The 14,205-nt window shown below is 35.7% G+C and overlaps 1 protein-coding gene across 2 annotated transcripts; it reads right to left on the minus strand.

Annotated features, from left to right (window-relative positions):
* Positions 1 to 4,265: 4,265 nt before the first annotated feature.
* On the minus strand, positions 4,266 to 13,967 carry LOC121313511 (GATA-binding factor 6-B-like). 2 transcript variants are annotated; one of them, XM_041246150.1, is made up of 7 exons: positions 13,870 to 13,967; positions 11,574 to 12,474; positions 9,004 to 9,170; positions 7,861 to 7,986; positions 7,486 to 7,573; positions 7,299 to 7,402; positions 4,266 to 5,826 (listed from the first exon to the last, which is right to left on the minus strand). In XM_041246150.1, the coding sequence occupies exons 2-7, from the start codon at positions 12,424 to 12,426 to the stop codon at positions 5,659 to 5,661; spliced, it is 1,506 nt and encodes a 501-aa protein (XP_041102084.1). In that variant the 5' UTR covers positions 12,427 to 12,474; positions 13,870 to 13,967; the 3' UTR covers positions 4,266 to 5,658. The 2 variants fall into 2 exon arrangements, with proteins under 2 accessions (XP_041102084.1, XP_041102085.1); XM_041246151.1 differs by lacking the exon at positions 13,870 to 13,967 and adding an exon at positions 13,295 to 13,863.
* Positions 13,968 to 14,205: the final 238 nt, after the last annotated feature.

The raw sequence follows: 14,205 nt of genomic DNA on the forward strand, positions 1-14,205 counted from the left end.
TAAAATGTTAATAAACAATGATTATTAACATGAAGGTTGTTTTATTAAACCGCTAGGCCTCATAGCACCTCTCTCAGCACATCACATCTCCTTGTCATACAAAAATGCTTATTTACCAACAGTGTAAAAGCAGTCAAATCACATAGATTCATCTCTCCATGTGAAATGACCAAAAATCTTGTTTGTCTAATTTTATTGCTGTGCTAAATTTCTGCTGTTTCCAAAAATACACTTTGCTGTGCATAGCTCGTAACAGACAACTAAGCAAAACAGTTTCCCATCCACTGAATGTTAGATGCAGGATGATCAAAGTTCACATTTATTAGCAATAAAATGTGGCAAACACATTACACCTGCCCTTTGCTCAACCCACCGTTCTGTTCTGCCCTGCAAAATGTATGGCTTGTTTATGCTTGCGAAAAATAAGCGTTGTAAAACAGACAGACTTCCAATTGTACACAGCTTAAATTAATCATTCACCTAACACATGTAAGAGTGGCACTTTTTTGTTGAACTTTTAGCTACCTGTGCCACACCTGTCTGAGAAATGTGAAATTAATTGCCTGGTAAAACTCCTTTTAGACAGCTTGTCCTGTTGGGAAATTATTAGAAAACAAATCACAAAGGATTGAAAGTAGTCAAGATTATTCTTTTATTAATAAGAATGTAGTTACAGTTGCCTAAACTGAGTGCTCACCTGCTTTTCCCAGTTTTCTTTTTTCAATAGAGGTGAATGAGAGAGGCAGCTTGAGCCATCGCTTGTCTTTCAGCCACCACAAATTTTCAGTCCTTGATGGGTTAACTTAGGTTTTACTTACTGCTTAAATATTAATAAAATAATAAAGTTTGGGAGACAAAATTAACTTTTGTCATGCCCTGAACATAAAAGATAACCTAAGCTAGTCTGATAGGGGAGATCCTGAGGAATGTTTTGAAGGTTATATGGACTATGTCATTGTTTAAGCAATTCACTGTGGCATTATCAATCCCTCAAAGTTAGTAACACTTTCAAACATTTCTTAGCTTTCATTCCCCCAGAGAATTTACATTGTGTTGAACATGAGTGCCGATTTGTACTGATTTTGTTAACTCTTATTATCTGCCCATTAGGTTGAGCATCAGTACTTTTTCACCTCCTATTTTGTAAACAAGTGTTAAGTTATAATGCCTTAAATGTATAAACCAGAGGAAAAGGCAGTATTAGTCTGTGAATGGCTTCCTGCATATAATAAAAAACAATAGGTCAAAATCACAGACCCCTCATACATCAAGGATAGGACACACAGAAAGCAAAATGTACAGTTGCAGATAACACAGACATCACTCAATTAAATTGGATTCATCAAATATCTGCACAAAGAATAGAAATTAATAAAGGAAAAAAAAAAACTTGCTTGAGCAGCTGCTAGAGCCTCTTCCCTATAGTCTTTATGACAGTTCTATGGAACCCTGCTCCCTGTAGTGCATGTCACGTGAGCCCACATCTTACAGTGGATCAACTATCAGGAGGCTGGGGCTCCCGAAAGCATCATAAAAAAAACGAAGTGTGCAATTATTTTTCAACACTCACAAAATAATGTAACCTCTCTTTAATTTAAATGAATTTGATGCAACAAGAGCATGCTGTAGTGTTCTTAATGTCTGATGTTAATGTAGAAATACAATGGTGAAAACAAATTATGGAAGGAGCTAGAAATTGATGAGAGGAGCTTTATAATTGGGCAAGCTCCTTGACTGACTGATCAGACTTTGCTTGCATAGGGCAGATTATTGTCATTAGGGGCGGTAACAAGCACAAGCACATTCTGACTGGTCCCTCAGAAATACTATGTTACATCTAGCCCCATTCTTTTTTTTTTCTAAAACCTTGATTAAATGCTTGAAACACAACCTCAAAAAACACATCATTTAGCATAGGGGTCTGTGATAGAGGGTTGTTGGTATCCACAGAGTCCTCGTCTGTGGGTTTTTTTTGTGTTTTTTTAAAGAGCTGAAGTGATTAAACAATCTAAACATTAAACAATGCTTTGAAAATGGAAATAAACTTCTAACCCTCTCTTAACAGTTGAAAAAAAAGTTTAATGAACTGCCAACTTGATTGATGGGGTTTTAAAAGTGGCCTTAACTAACATTATTTAAACATTATTACAGCCAAACAGTTTAATATATATACAGTTTTATATATATAATCATATACCAATAGAACATTTAATTGTACTTTAATTGTACTCTCGCTTTAGCACTTGCTTCAAAATAGGGCTTATAGGTTGTTTTTTTTAAATTACTTTTATAGTATACTAATTTGTTTTGAAACCCAGAATCGATGAGTCAGAGATTTAATCTCTTCCTGTCAGAGAGGTCTGAGTTCCACCATATTGACAGCAATGTGAATAAACAGCTCCCTGCCGTCTGGGAGCCCAAGTTCTGCCCAGTGACAAAACCTCTTGCACTCTTACTGCTGTACCTTTCTACACTGTGAATCCTAACAAGGGAGTAAATTACATTTCCATAACAGTTCAGTAAGCCCCATACTCACTAGTATGTGTATACAGTACACTGTGAAAAACTCCTTAAAGTTCACTGTGGTAAATTTGCACAGTAACTCAACTGTTTACAGTGCTGTTCCTAGACTTCTTTTAACCATGTTGTTGTGTTTTGTTTTTTTCCCACAATGCATCCTGCGTATGCTATATTACACAGTGCTGTCACTCTTCTTTACCTTGCTATGCATTTACTGTAAATTACCACCCTTCACTGTCATTAAAATATATACTTTTATTTCAAAGCTTTAATGAAAGGAAACACATTCTAGTGTCCTGGCAAAGTTAACTATTAAAGAGTAACCCATGTGTCATTTTAATTGAGTATATATTTAATCCAGCCCAAAGTGAGGTTAATAAATTAATATTTAATCAATTAAGATGCCTATAAGTGAAGGTTACTACAAAGAGTATGTGATAAACCACTCTCAACGTGAGCAACAACAACTTATTAATTTTAGGTTATATATGCAGCTAGTATTGACCCTTTATATTGAACCCACTATATAAAATAAACTGTAGGTCAGCGTGCAGTATTTTTATTTCAACATGTTGATCTTAGTTGATATATTGCTTGTGCTGGAGAGGAACGCACACAGAGACTTAAGTAAACGAATGTCATTTTGAATTAGGGATTTACTTTGATGCAAAGTTCAGTGGTGGTATCGTGTCTTACAAGATCGAATTCAGTACCCTGTTCAAACAAAATTAGAATACCAGTGTTTTGAGTAAGTCTCCCTTTTCGGGCACTGTATTTATTCCACCACCTTTCAACATGGTGTATATAACTGGTGGATGGCATTTATATTCTAGTTTCTATAAATAAATGCATTTATACCACTTGTTAAAATAATTTCATATTTTGTTTAAAAAAACAAAAAGTATAACAAATATTAAATACTTCTCTAAAAATGGTAATATATGTTACACTAATGGTCACTTAAGCTTCATAATAAATCATTAAATAAATATATCAATCAATAGTACATTCCTTTTATATTCTGAGATTTGGTTTAATTCCAGGGGAATTCAACATCATTTGAAAGTTTACCTATACAGTAGTCCTTGGGCTTTAACTTTTAGGATGTTCAGAGTATTTTCACTTGCACTGAACCTGCTGTATTGATAAAACACAAAAGGAAAATAAATTTTTCATCGCTTAATACAGTGTCAAAGTAAACAGCTATTGAAGAGTCTTTGCTTTAATATTTGATAAATATAATAAATGGTTGGCCAAAGTGTTGTGACTTACACTTTATCTTAAAAATTATGGCTGATAGAGTATGTCAGTCGATGTGCTTTGCTTTTTATATGGCCTTATTCAACACACCCTTTCTGTCATAATTTGAGATGGTGACACAAATTATTGTACCCTGATGTGTTGATTTCACACAGAATGACCTCACTGCACTGCATGTCTAATGCACACTAATGAGGGTAATTATACAGTAACAGGTATAATTCGGTTCCTGTCCAAGTGCAGTGAAACACCATTATGTGTTTGTTATATGAACTGACATTATCCCAAAACACTTTTTCTATTCTAATTCAATTTGGCACAGTGGTGAACACGGAAGTGTGATAATGACCTTTTGCACAAGCTATACTGGTATAAAAGGTAACCAAAAAAGCAGATTTTATATATAGAAATACATTTGCTGTACCCGAGTCTCTTTCTGAAACGACTAACTATGAACAGAACATCTCTTCTTTTAAGAAATTACATAACTTTTTAAATCAGTTTTATTGAACAAATAACAATATGGCAAAGGCATCTCATCTAAACACAATGTTATGTTAACCAACCTATACATACACCTAGTTTACAAACTGTATCATAAAACTTGAAAGATACATAAGTCTTGGAGTATTTACATATGTATCATTTAGGTAGTAAAGTTTCAGCTCTATTCTTTTCCAGAAAATATTACTGCAATGTTCTTTTACAAAAAAAATAAAAAATCCATCAGTAAAAATTTCCTGAGTGAAATTTATTCTAAAAAGAGATTATTGGATTGAATTTGTTTTTTAAAACTAAGATTGAGACATCTTTTAAGCCACTGAAAATATCAACTGCTAATGATGCCTGGCAAACAATTTTAAATTAGATAAGTACCATTAACATAAAATATTTCTTTACATTCATTGCAAAATAAATGGTTAAATCTGAAACATTTGATTTAACACTGACTGCTGCAATACAAATTGCGCCTGAACATCTGGAAGTCAAGGACTTATCTGTTTGCTACCCTGTTTAAAACCATGACATCTCAATCAGACTGCAATAGGAACTTTCAGAAACAAAATGTAAAAGCAATGATGTGCGGCTTCATTATAAATTAAATGTACTCCAAAGAACAATAATCACTAGTTATGCATAAATTACAATGCAGCACATATCAAACTAAAAATATTAAGTTTTGCACTATTGGCACATTTTGTATGTGTGTGTGTGTGTTTTCCTTATTTATTGAAAAATAAAATAAAAATCAGATAATGAAGTTTTGATTGAGCTAATAGCTTTGCATTTAGTGTTTTATTTTCCAGTTGCCAGTAAAGCCATGCAATGTATTGTACCATAGTGTTCTTGATTGTATTGGAAGAAAAGCTGACGATTCCATTTAACCTCATCCGGTCAAATAGCGTTTAGCAACATGTGTAGTTAAATACAATGGCTGCAGCGGTTTCAATGGAGAATGTGGAGCTCATTCTGAAAGTACCCATTGCAGATCAAATAATAACAATAATAACAATAACAATAATATTTTTAAAAGGCAGTGTGACTGGGCTTTAGAAACAGTTTTCTTTTTTTTTTAGTCTGGAAAAGCAACACGCTTTAAAGTTGGAACTTTTCCTCCGCCCATCTGCCGAGTCTGTTTTTAGAGTCTTTCTGTTTTTCGGTTCTTTGTTTTTTCGATTCTTGCAGAGAACAAGTATCAGGGAAGAAGGTGGTTCTTTTAGTCCCGTACCTCTTCAAGCCCATGGGAAAATAAAAGAAAAACACTCCCATGTAAAATCCTGCCTCCTTGCTTCAGCAGTGTCTCTGCTTTGATGATACCGTTGTTGGATCTCTTATGAAACATCTGGATCTGGCATCAATCTTTATTTACAGGGAGGATCAGGCTAATGCCAGAGCACACCACGTCTCCCCTCGGACTGAGGCTGTGACTTCAGCAGTGGAGGTCAGACTGACTCCCGCGTAGAGGCCCTCTTGACCTGAATACTTCAGTGCAGCGCTTCCAGTGTTGGTGCTATCTCCTTGGCCCGACATTGCTGAGGAATTGATCTACAAATGGCAACAACAGATGTTTGCTTAATAAGCGTCCAGTTTGTATTGCTATTTCTTTTTTTCATGAAATAACTTTAATAGAGCTATTACTATCCCTGTTCAAAGAATGAAATTCTCCAAACTGACATGCAAGTCAAAATGCAGGATAATGTTCAACATGCTACCATTTGGATAGTTTAAAAAAAACAAAAAAAAAAAACAAACATTGATCTCTATTCACATGTCTGTAAATCACTCATCCACAGAGGCTAAAAAATGTTTTTAAACATTGAGAATAGTTCAAAATGAAAACATACTTAAAACTGTATTTAACAGCATGGGAATTAAAGTTTCCTCAAGATGGTCCAGTTAATTCTGCTGACAACAGAACTGTCTTTTTTTTATTTATTTATTTATTTTTAACTAAAATTCTACCAGACCTTATGAAAATAAGCTTGCCATGTTGTTCTTTAAAACGACTCTAGTTTGTGGATTTTGTCACTGCATCATTTGTATGGACTGTGAATAAATGCTGGCTGCACTGGTCTGAAAATATGTTTGTCCCTTTTTGGGAATCTCTTAAAACAAACATCCCAATTGCCAAATGCCAGGGACTATAACTATACTTTCTGGAAGCTGGCACATATAGTGTGGGCTTTGGGAATAAGGTCTTCCATAACATTTTTCAAAAGTCTGATGCAAATGAATGAACATTTTATTACATGCATGAGTAAATCCATTTTCCTCAGTGGAATACATTATTGTAATTCTAACTAAATATAGACATACATCTGGTTTTATACTCCAGATAGAGTTTTTAATATGACCCTACCCATATCTCTATAGCAGAACTAAAACCTTTACCTTGAATATTGACTATTTGTATTTTTATCTCTAAGTAACTGTTTAGGTGTACATAAGAAAACTATAAAGTTAATCAATGTCATTTGTAGCCTACTGTACACTTACTCAATGAACTGGCTTATATGAGTCTACAAAACAGATTTAATAAACCGTGGTTTTAATTAGGAGATACTTGAAACCCCCTTCTTAATCATCAATATAAACTTCATTGGGAGAAGAATGAGCAAATTTGGTTCAGTAGAAAAGTGTCCCAATTAGAGGAGACATGATTTATTTCTCTCCCCTTGTGACCTCCTTGCTCCTCTACTGATTTATAGTCTTCCACACTCATTTTAAAGGTTTTATTACAGTTGCAGATTTTTTAGTTATGTGACATTCTACCATAATGCGAAGCAAAGTTTATGAACAGAAAACTGCAGCATGAGGCCTGTACATGTATGAATTCAGAAGTATAGTCTACATAAAGACATAAACCTACAATTGTTGTTGCTGAATACAGTCTGGATTGCTTGTAACTCCTTGAAACATCCAGCTGTCTCATATATATGTGTGTGTGTGTGTGTGTGTGTGTGTGTGTGTGTGTGTGTGTTAAGATCATTCACATAATTTTGCTACAGAACTCTTACACCTGATGCTGGCATTGGTGCAGATGGAGATCCAGTCTTCGTACAGTCCTCTGAGTTCGATGAAGACGAGGAGGTTGGAGTCATGGGAACGGGATTGCTGCTGCCTGTGCAAATAGTCACGAAAGTTAGTACCAATTCATCTTTTAGTCTGACAATATAATTACAACTTATAAACTGCAATAATTACCAAGGGGGGCCTTGGATTTATTAAGGCTCTTGGGTTTTCTTTTCCGCGTCTGGATTCCTTCTTTCTTCATTGCAAGTGGCCTAGGTACCTACAAATGTAAATTATTATTATTATTATTATTATTATTATTATTATTATTCATAAACACAGTGAGATTTTTTTTTTTTTTAAACAGCAACATATTATGCTGCGTAAACAAACTGGAAAGTTAAGCCAGTATGTTTTTTAACTAAAAACTGGGTTACCCTACATGTAAGCAACATGATGTCAGAATAATACAATTTGGATACACATTCTAAAACGGCAAATGTAATAACAGCCATTTACTGAATTGTGTCAATTGTGTATCCTTGTACCGCAGAGGTAGGTTCTTACCCCGTGCAATTTGGTGTAGAGTCCACAAGCATTACACACTGGTTCCCCGTCTGCATTCCTGCGCCACAGTGTGGTAGTGCTGGTGTGGCAGTTCGCACAGGACAGGCCGATCCGCCTCGATGAAGACTGAAAACAATTAGCGAAAAATGTATATATTGGTACGTGTTTATCAGAGAGTGTGGTAAACTAAAGTGCACACCTTAGAATAAAACAAAAAGCTACATCTGCGACGAGACTGACGACCGTATTATTATTTGTTTATTTCGCTGACAACACGCCACATAACAGATCCGCACACCGGGGGGGGGGGGGGGGGGGGGGGGGGGACGCGTAATTGCGATACATTCATTGAAAAACAATAGGATGTATTTATTAATGACAAGCTAAAACACAATGTGCATACTGTGCAAACACTTTTTTCCCATCAGTGTGCAGATCTGTTCTGTGTCGTGTTACCTGTGCAGTGGCACTAGAACAATTTTTAAAGTTGGGGGTGCTGAAAGCCATCGAACAAAACTGTAACCCCTGTGTATGATGGAAGCCATGCAAAGACAGGGGGTGCTACCGTAGTACCCCTAGTTCCAGCGCCCTTGCCTGTGTGTTTGAAGACTGACGCACCTGTTCGGTACTTCCTGTTGGACATTGTTTTTAAAGCGCGGTGAAAACATACTTTTTCTTTATTTAGCAGACGCCTTTATCCAATGTGACTTACAGAGACAGTAGACACCAAATTAGATTACATAAGATCAATTAGAGTTGTTAAAACCCTTTTTCAGTTTAAATTTAAAGTTGACGGCTTGAATTCAACTGTTTCAAAGGCGAAACTCAAATCATTAGTACAATGAATTAAATTTGCATAATGTAGGTTGTTAAGTGTGTGTGTGTGTGTGAATTATGGGCCAGTTTGAACTTCGAATCAGGTTCAAGTGGAAAACAAATGTTTTTTGTTTTTTTTAATTACTGCTCTTTACGGTTTTATATAGGATATTTCTTTTTTTCTTTTGTATTTTTTTGTTGTATTTTTTTTTTTTTTTTGGTCGCTCAAAATAAGCTACGTCTAGGCTAAATAGTGGTGTTTGGTGTAGTTTACAAACTATTAGAAAATGTAAATATTAACGAAAACATTATTCCACTAGTACCTACCATTCGTTTTTGTGGTTTGATAAGCGGTCTGCTTAGCCCGTTCATCTTGCTGTACAGCCCACACGCGTTACAGAGATAGTGCCCTGTGCCATCTCGTCTCCACAGAGGCGTAGATATGGAGCCACAGTTAACGCATTCTCTGCTCTCACCTAAATCATCCAGTATATCTGTGAAGCAAGAAAAAGAATGTTGTCAATTGATAATTAAAAAGACCACATTTTAGAAAATTTTCGAAATATGCTCTAGTCAAATACATGCTTTCTTTTTCACTAAATGTAACACATATACCCTTTTATATTTTGAAGTGACAGGACATAACCAAGTATGTCTACACGCTATACTTTGGAGACAAACCAAAATCGCTTGACACTGCATTCTTATAACTGTCGAGAAAACCTATTATTATTATTATTATTATTATTATTATTATTATTATTATTATTATTATTATTTTTTTTTTTTTTTTTTTTTTTTTTTTTTTTTTTTTTTAGGCCTATGTGCGGTCTTTGCAATCAGATCAGCTACTACTTTTTCTGTGAATATGAAATGTTAAGCCGCATCCGATGACAATAACATTGCATACAAAATCCACTGGAGAATACCATCGGAAGCACAGCTCTAATAATAAAATAATCACATTTATGAAAACAGATTTCCTAGTGACAAGTCAGATAACATACGGCATCAGCGTATTTTGCGTTCTTTTATGTTAGGATTGCGATGTTTTTTTGGCTGGGCAGCCTTTTGGCTACAGTATTTCAACTGTTCCTACAAAATATATCAACTTATTTTAAATTAAATAAAGCAGACGCGCGCGCGCGCGTGTGTGTGTGTGTGTGTGTGTGTGTGTGTTTAATATAAAACAGATGAGGGTCGCAACTAAAACACAGTAGCTAATTCAATCAATAGTTGTCATTTCGTAAAATAGTTGGTTAGAACTGAATATTCGAACTGAAAGTACCTAGAAACTTAAAAGTGAATACATAAATACTTTTAATCCTACGCTAACTGATTGCACTCATGTTGTTAAATTAAATACAACACTCGTTAGGCCTTCATTTTGGAATTCAATAAAAAAGAATGTTTTTTTTTTTTTAATGTAACGTTTGTCCATGTGGCTTTACTTTATAACAAACAAATAGCGTGTAAAACTAAAAGAACAACAATGCAATCACAAAAAACAACGGTCTATGTATTTAGTCTGAAATAAGATTGTAATTGTCATCGCCTTTCTACTGAACCAAGCCTCGAAGGTGTATTAACAGTAGTCTAATACTGTATATGATCATGCTTTGAAGCGACGGCAAACGCAACAAAACGTTATAAAACATGTCAGAAAATCCATAGCTGGGAAGAAAATAGTTTTTTTTGTTTGTTATCTTAATATATAAAGAAGAAAGTTTGTCTGTCTGTCCCTTTATGCGTTCAGACCCGCATAGCCAGTGCAATCAAACTTTGCATTGACCCTCGGGGTACTTTATTTAGTAACCGCATTGCTGGATCACTACAGTAGCCATTTATCTCAAAGAAACCCACAAAACCAAATTTTTTTTTTTTTTTAAAGGAGGAGGGGAAGGCGTTCCGAGTTCGACAAGATCGGGAAACCATAAGGCTACCGTTCCTTGATTTGTCATGCATGAAATATTGAAATACTGAGTTTCCCCGGGCAACACCGAGTACTTCAGCTAGTAAATCATAAACGAATATATATTGCTGTATACAATACATAAATCGTGTAGCAGGTGATGCAAAGTCGTGTTATTGAGAATATCACCATTCTCAGATCCCTGTGGGTTTGTTTAAACTTTCTTATGCATTGGTTCAAATATACTTTGTACATATTCTAACAGATGGAACACATACCTTAAACGTATTTCATTAGGTGTCATTAACAATTTTCAATTCTATTATATAGTCCAATAAATATATAGGTCCTATCAATTGCTGCTATCACTATCTGGCTTTTGAAAGTGAGTTTTAATAGGGAAAGATTATAATACATATTAGAAAATGACAAAGGATTTCTGTTTTTTTTTTTTTTTTTTTTTTTTTTTTTTTAATAATTAATTGTAGGTCTTATATGTAATGCCGGATTTCACATGTGTGCTAAGCAATGAAACCAAGCGCAGTCATATTGTAAAGAGTATCCCAAGGTACAGCCTGAAACAGCAGTCACAGAACAATACAACAAGTTTTAGCGTTTTAAAATAAATTGATTTTATTTTAAACTCAATTAAACTACCCCATCTTGCAACTCATAGTTCTCTCAGTAAACACCAATTGGGTTGTGCGCTTGCTCAAAACAGCGCGTCTGTAATTTGAACGGAAACTTGGCCTATCAAAACTAATATGTTTGTGTAACCAAGTAATTAACGTTTTCATAAAAGTTTTGCTAATTCATTTTAAAGGTAAATGATATTAGAAATGACTTGTTGTTACCAAATATCAAACGGTGATCATACTTCCAACATTTCAATAGCCCACATTACATATGCCTTGATCACTCTTTTGCGATGCGATGTAACAATACATATGCTTACTGAAAAGGTTATCAATGTGAGTTTTCTTACCTCCATTTGGTGCTCGAATGGGTATGGGTGCCCCTCTGTTTTGTAAAGTATGGAGCATAGTGTTGTCAAAGGGTCCTGTTGGCCAGGCTGTTGTAAGTTGCGCTCCCACGTAAGGTGAATATGGGCTCGGGTAAGATCCATTTAGAGGTCTTGCCAGAGGACTGTACTGGTCTCTCCCGTTGACATTCAGCGTGTTACTGTAGTTGCCATCCCTTGATGCTCCGTTATTCACTGGCGGACTTGGAGAGTAGTGGAAACGGTTAGAGGCGTGGGGGCTACCGGTGCTGTAAGATGGGCTCTCTGAGGCAGGTTGGGACCACACAGAATGATTACTGACCGCGTGGCCTGGCTGTGAAGCCCCGCTCCCTTGCAGGTACGTGATGCCGGAGATCATGGGTCCAACCCTGGTTGTCGGTACGTAAACTGGAGAAGTTGTTGTGGAGTGCATAAAGCTACTGGCAGACGTGTCGTATCCTGCTGGCCCCTGGGCCGCAGCCATGGCTAAAGTTTGGTACATGTCGCTGGGGTCAACCACTAAGCTCCCTTTGAAATTCCCACTGGAAATAATAAGCTTGTTGCCGTGGTCTAAATCCGTGAAGAGTGTTACGTCCTCCGATCTCGGTAGGCTGATGTGATGTCCAGAATGAACGTAGGAGTGTAGTGACCTGCCCTCTGTTGGCTGGTTTTCTTCAGTGTCAAGATTAGTAGCCGATGGTGACCTAAGCTTTTCTGATGCAGAATCAGGTCTGTCTCTTCTGTCACTGTTAAAGGAATTTTGTTCAGCCGGCGAAGGCCCTGGGCTGCGAGATGAGAGCCGCTTAACCGTGGACCAGTTGGGTTCACTGAGGTCCATCCAGGTTCCGATCTAGAGTGAGGTTTATGAAAACTGAGAGGATATCCCCTGTAAATAAGAGCAAAGAAAAAATCTTTTGACAAAAGAATAAAAAGAAAAAAAGGCGAGGTAATTGTAAGGCACCTCCATCAAAGAATAATAATGTGATCAGACAACTAGCAGTATAGTCTTCATTATGAAAGCGAACATTTGCATATCAAATAACTTCATTTTTAATTGGATACTTCCAACAAAATAAATGTTGTTTCCAGTGTATTGAAGCTAGCATTCGATTATCTTCAAGCGAACACGACTATCCAAATTGACTCTTGTTTTTCTTAATAAAGTAATGAAAAAAAAATGAGTCGAAGTTAAAGTTAATTAACACGAACACCGACTTGTCAGCGAACCTGTGCAGTAGCGTATCTGAAAAATAGAAGACCTGTTTCCACGTTCTAATTTATTCCAAATACTAAAATATTTAAACTTGTGTGTGTGTGTGTGTGTGTGTGTGTGTGTGTGTGTGTGTGTGTGTGTGTGTATATATATATATATATATATATATATATATATATATTATATATATATATATATATTTTTTAGTATTTGGAGTAAATTTGAACTGTAATAAAACATGTCAGATATTTAAAGTACTCCATATAGGTTCACATAACACACACAGCTGCTATTGGGTAATTCTAAACGGGTTACAGTTCGAAAAAATATATATTCACTCCTCTATCTGTAAAAAAAAAAAATTAAAAAAAAAAAAATAGGAAAATCTAAACTTTAAGAGCAAGCATTTTTTTTCGATAGTTTCGAGGTTAAACTTGTCCAAGGAAGCTATTCGAACGCAGTTTATTTATTTATTTTAATTAAGTTGACATACCTTTCGGAGAAATCAGTGCCAGCCAACACCACTGTTTTTCTAGTGCCTCTCAAGGTACTGCTCACTTTCATTTTGAAATAGCGACAACTGGATTTGTACATTAACTATACATGTAATCATTTTTTACACATGCTTAACAAACGTGCTTCGTTTTGACAACCACTTGCACATTAAAATAAAATAAACAGCCTACACACACACACACACACACACACACACACACATAGCAACAGCAGTATATAACATACAACACTCAGCAAAGTAATTACGAAGTTCCTGGTGACCAAAGCTTTTAAGTTCCCCTGCTTGAAAGCTTCATCATAATTACAAAAAAAAAAAAAAAACACACACACACACGACGATTTAGATAGGAAACAAAATGTAATATGTCTTTGCTGCTATGAGATAACTGCTATAGATAAGACTCGTAAAAGATAAGAGTTAAAGGCAGGATAACCGTGACAAAACAATACCCCGAAATGAATGAATTTTTTCAGTTGCTGATATTTTTAGAACATTAAAGCAGATGTTTCGGAGAGATTAAAAGAAATGTAAAAAAAATCATGAAGTCTGACCTATTGATGATATGCCATTAGTTGCTGGTTGAATTATTCCAACGTAACTTGTCGCTGGCTTTTGAAGGAATAGAATGTGAAAGGGCTGGTGGGGTCGTGATGTACGAGAGAGGAGGCGCCTCTCTCAGATCTGGATGGAAACAGCAACCCTTATTTTGATTGGATTCAACGTGCTTTGAACAAACAGAAACACTCTGTGGGGGTGCTAGACGCAATACTCACTTTAGACGAGCATCGATTTCATTGCGTTTAATCATTTAGGGAAAGATTAATTGAGAAAAGTTGATCAGACCCTATAGTTAAGAGTTGCAACATCAGAAATATTGAGAAACTAGC

Source organism: Polyodon spathula, chromosome 3 (genome assembly GCF_017654505.1).
Source record: "Polyodon spathula isolate WHYD16114869_AA chromosome 3, ASM1765450v1, whole genome shotgun sequence".
Classification (NCBI taxonomy): Eukaryota; Metazoa; Chordata; class Actinopteri; order Acipenseriformes; family Polyodontidae; genus Polyodon; species Polyodon spathula.

What these genes read in the sequence shown, in the direction of transcription:
- LOC121313511 (XM_041246150.1), bottom strand. Translation starts at nt 12,426, where the DNA reads ATGGACCTCAGTGAACCCAACTGGTCCACGGTTAAGCGGCTCTCATCT. An exon ending in TCTACACCAAATTGCACGGG is followed by an intron (nt 7,574 to 7,860) that starts GTAAGAACCTAC and finishes TTACATTTGTAG; the next exon opens with GTACCTAGGCCACTTGCAAT. An exon ending in CACCAATGCCAGCATCAGGT is followed by an intron (nt 5,827 to 7,298) that starts GTAAGAGTTCTG and finishes TGCCATTTGTAG; the next exon opens with ATCAATTCCTCAGCAATGTC.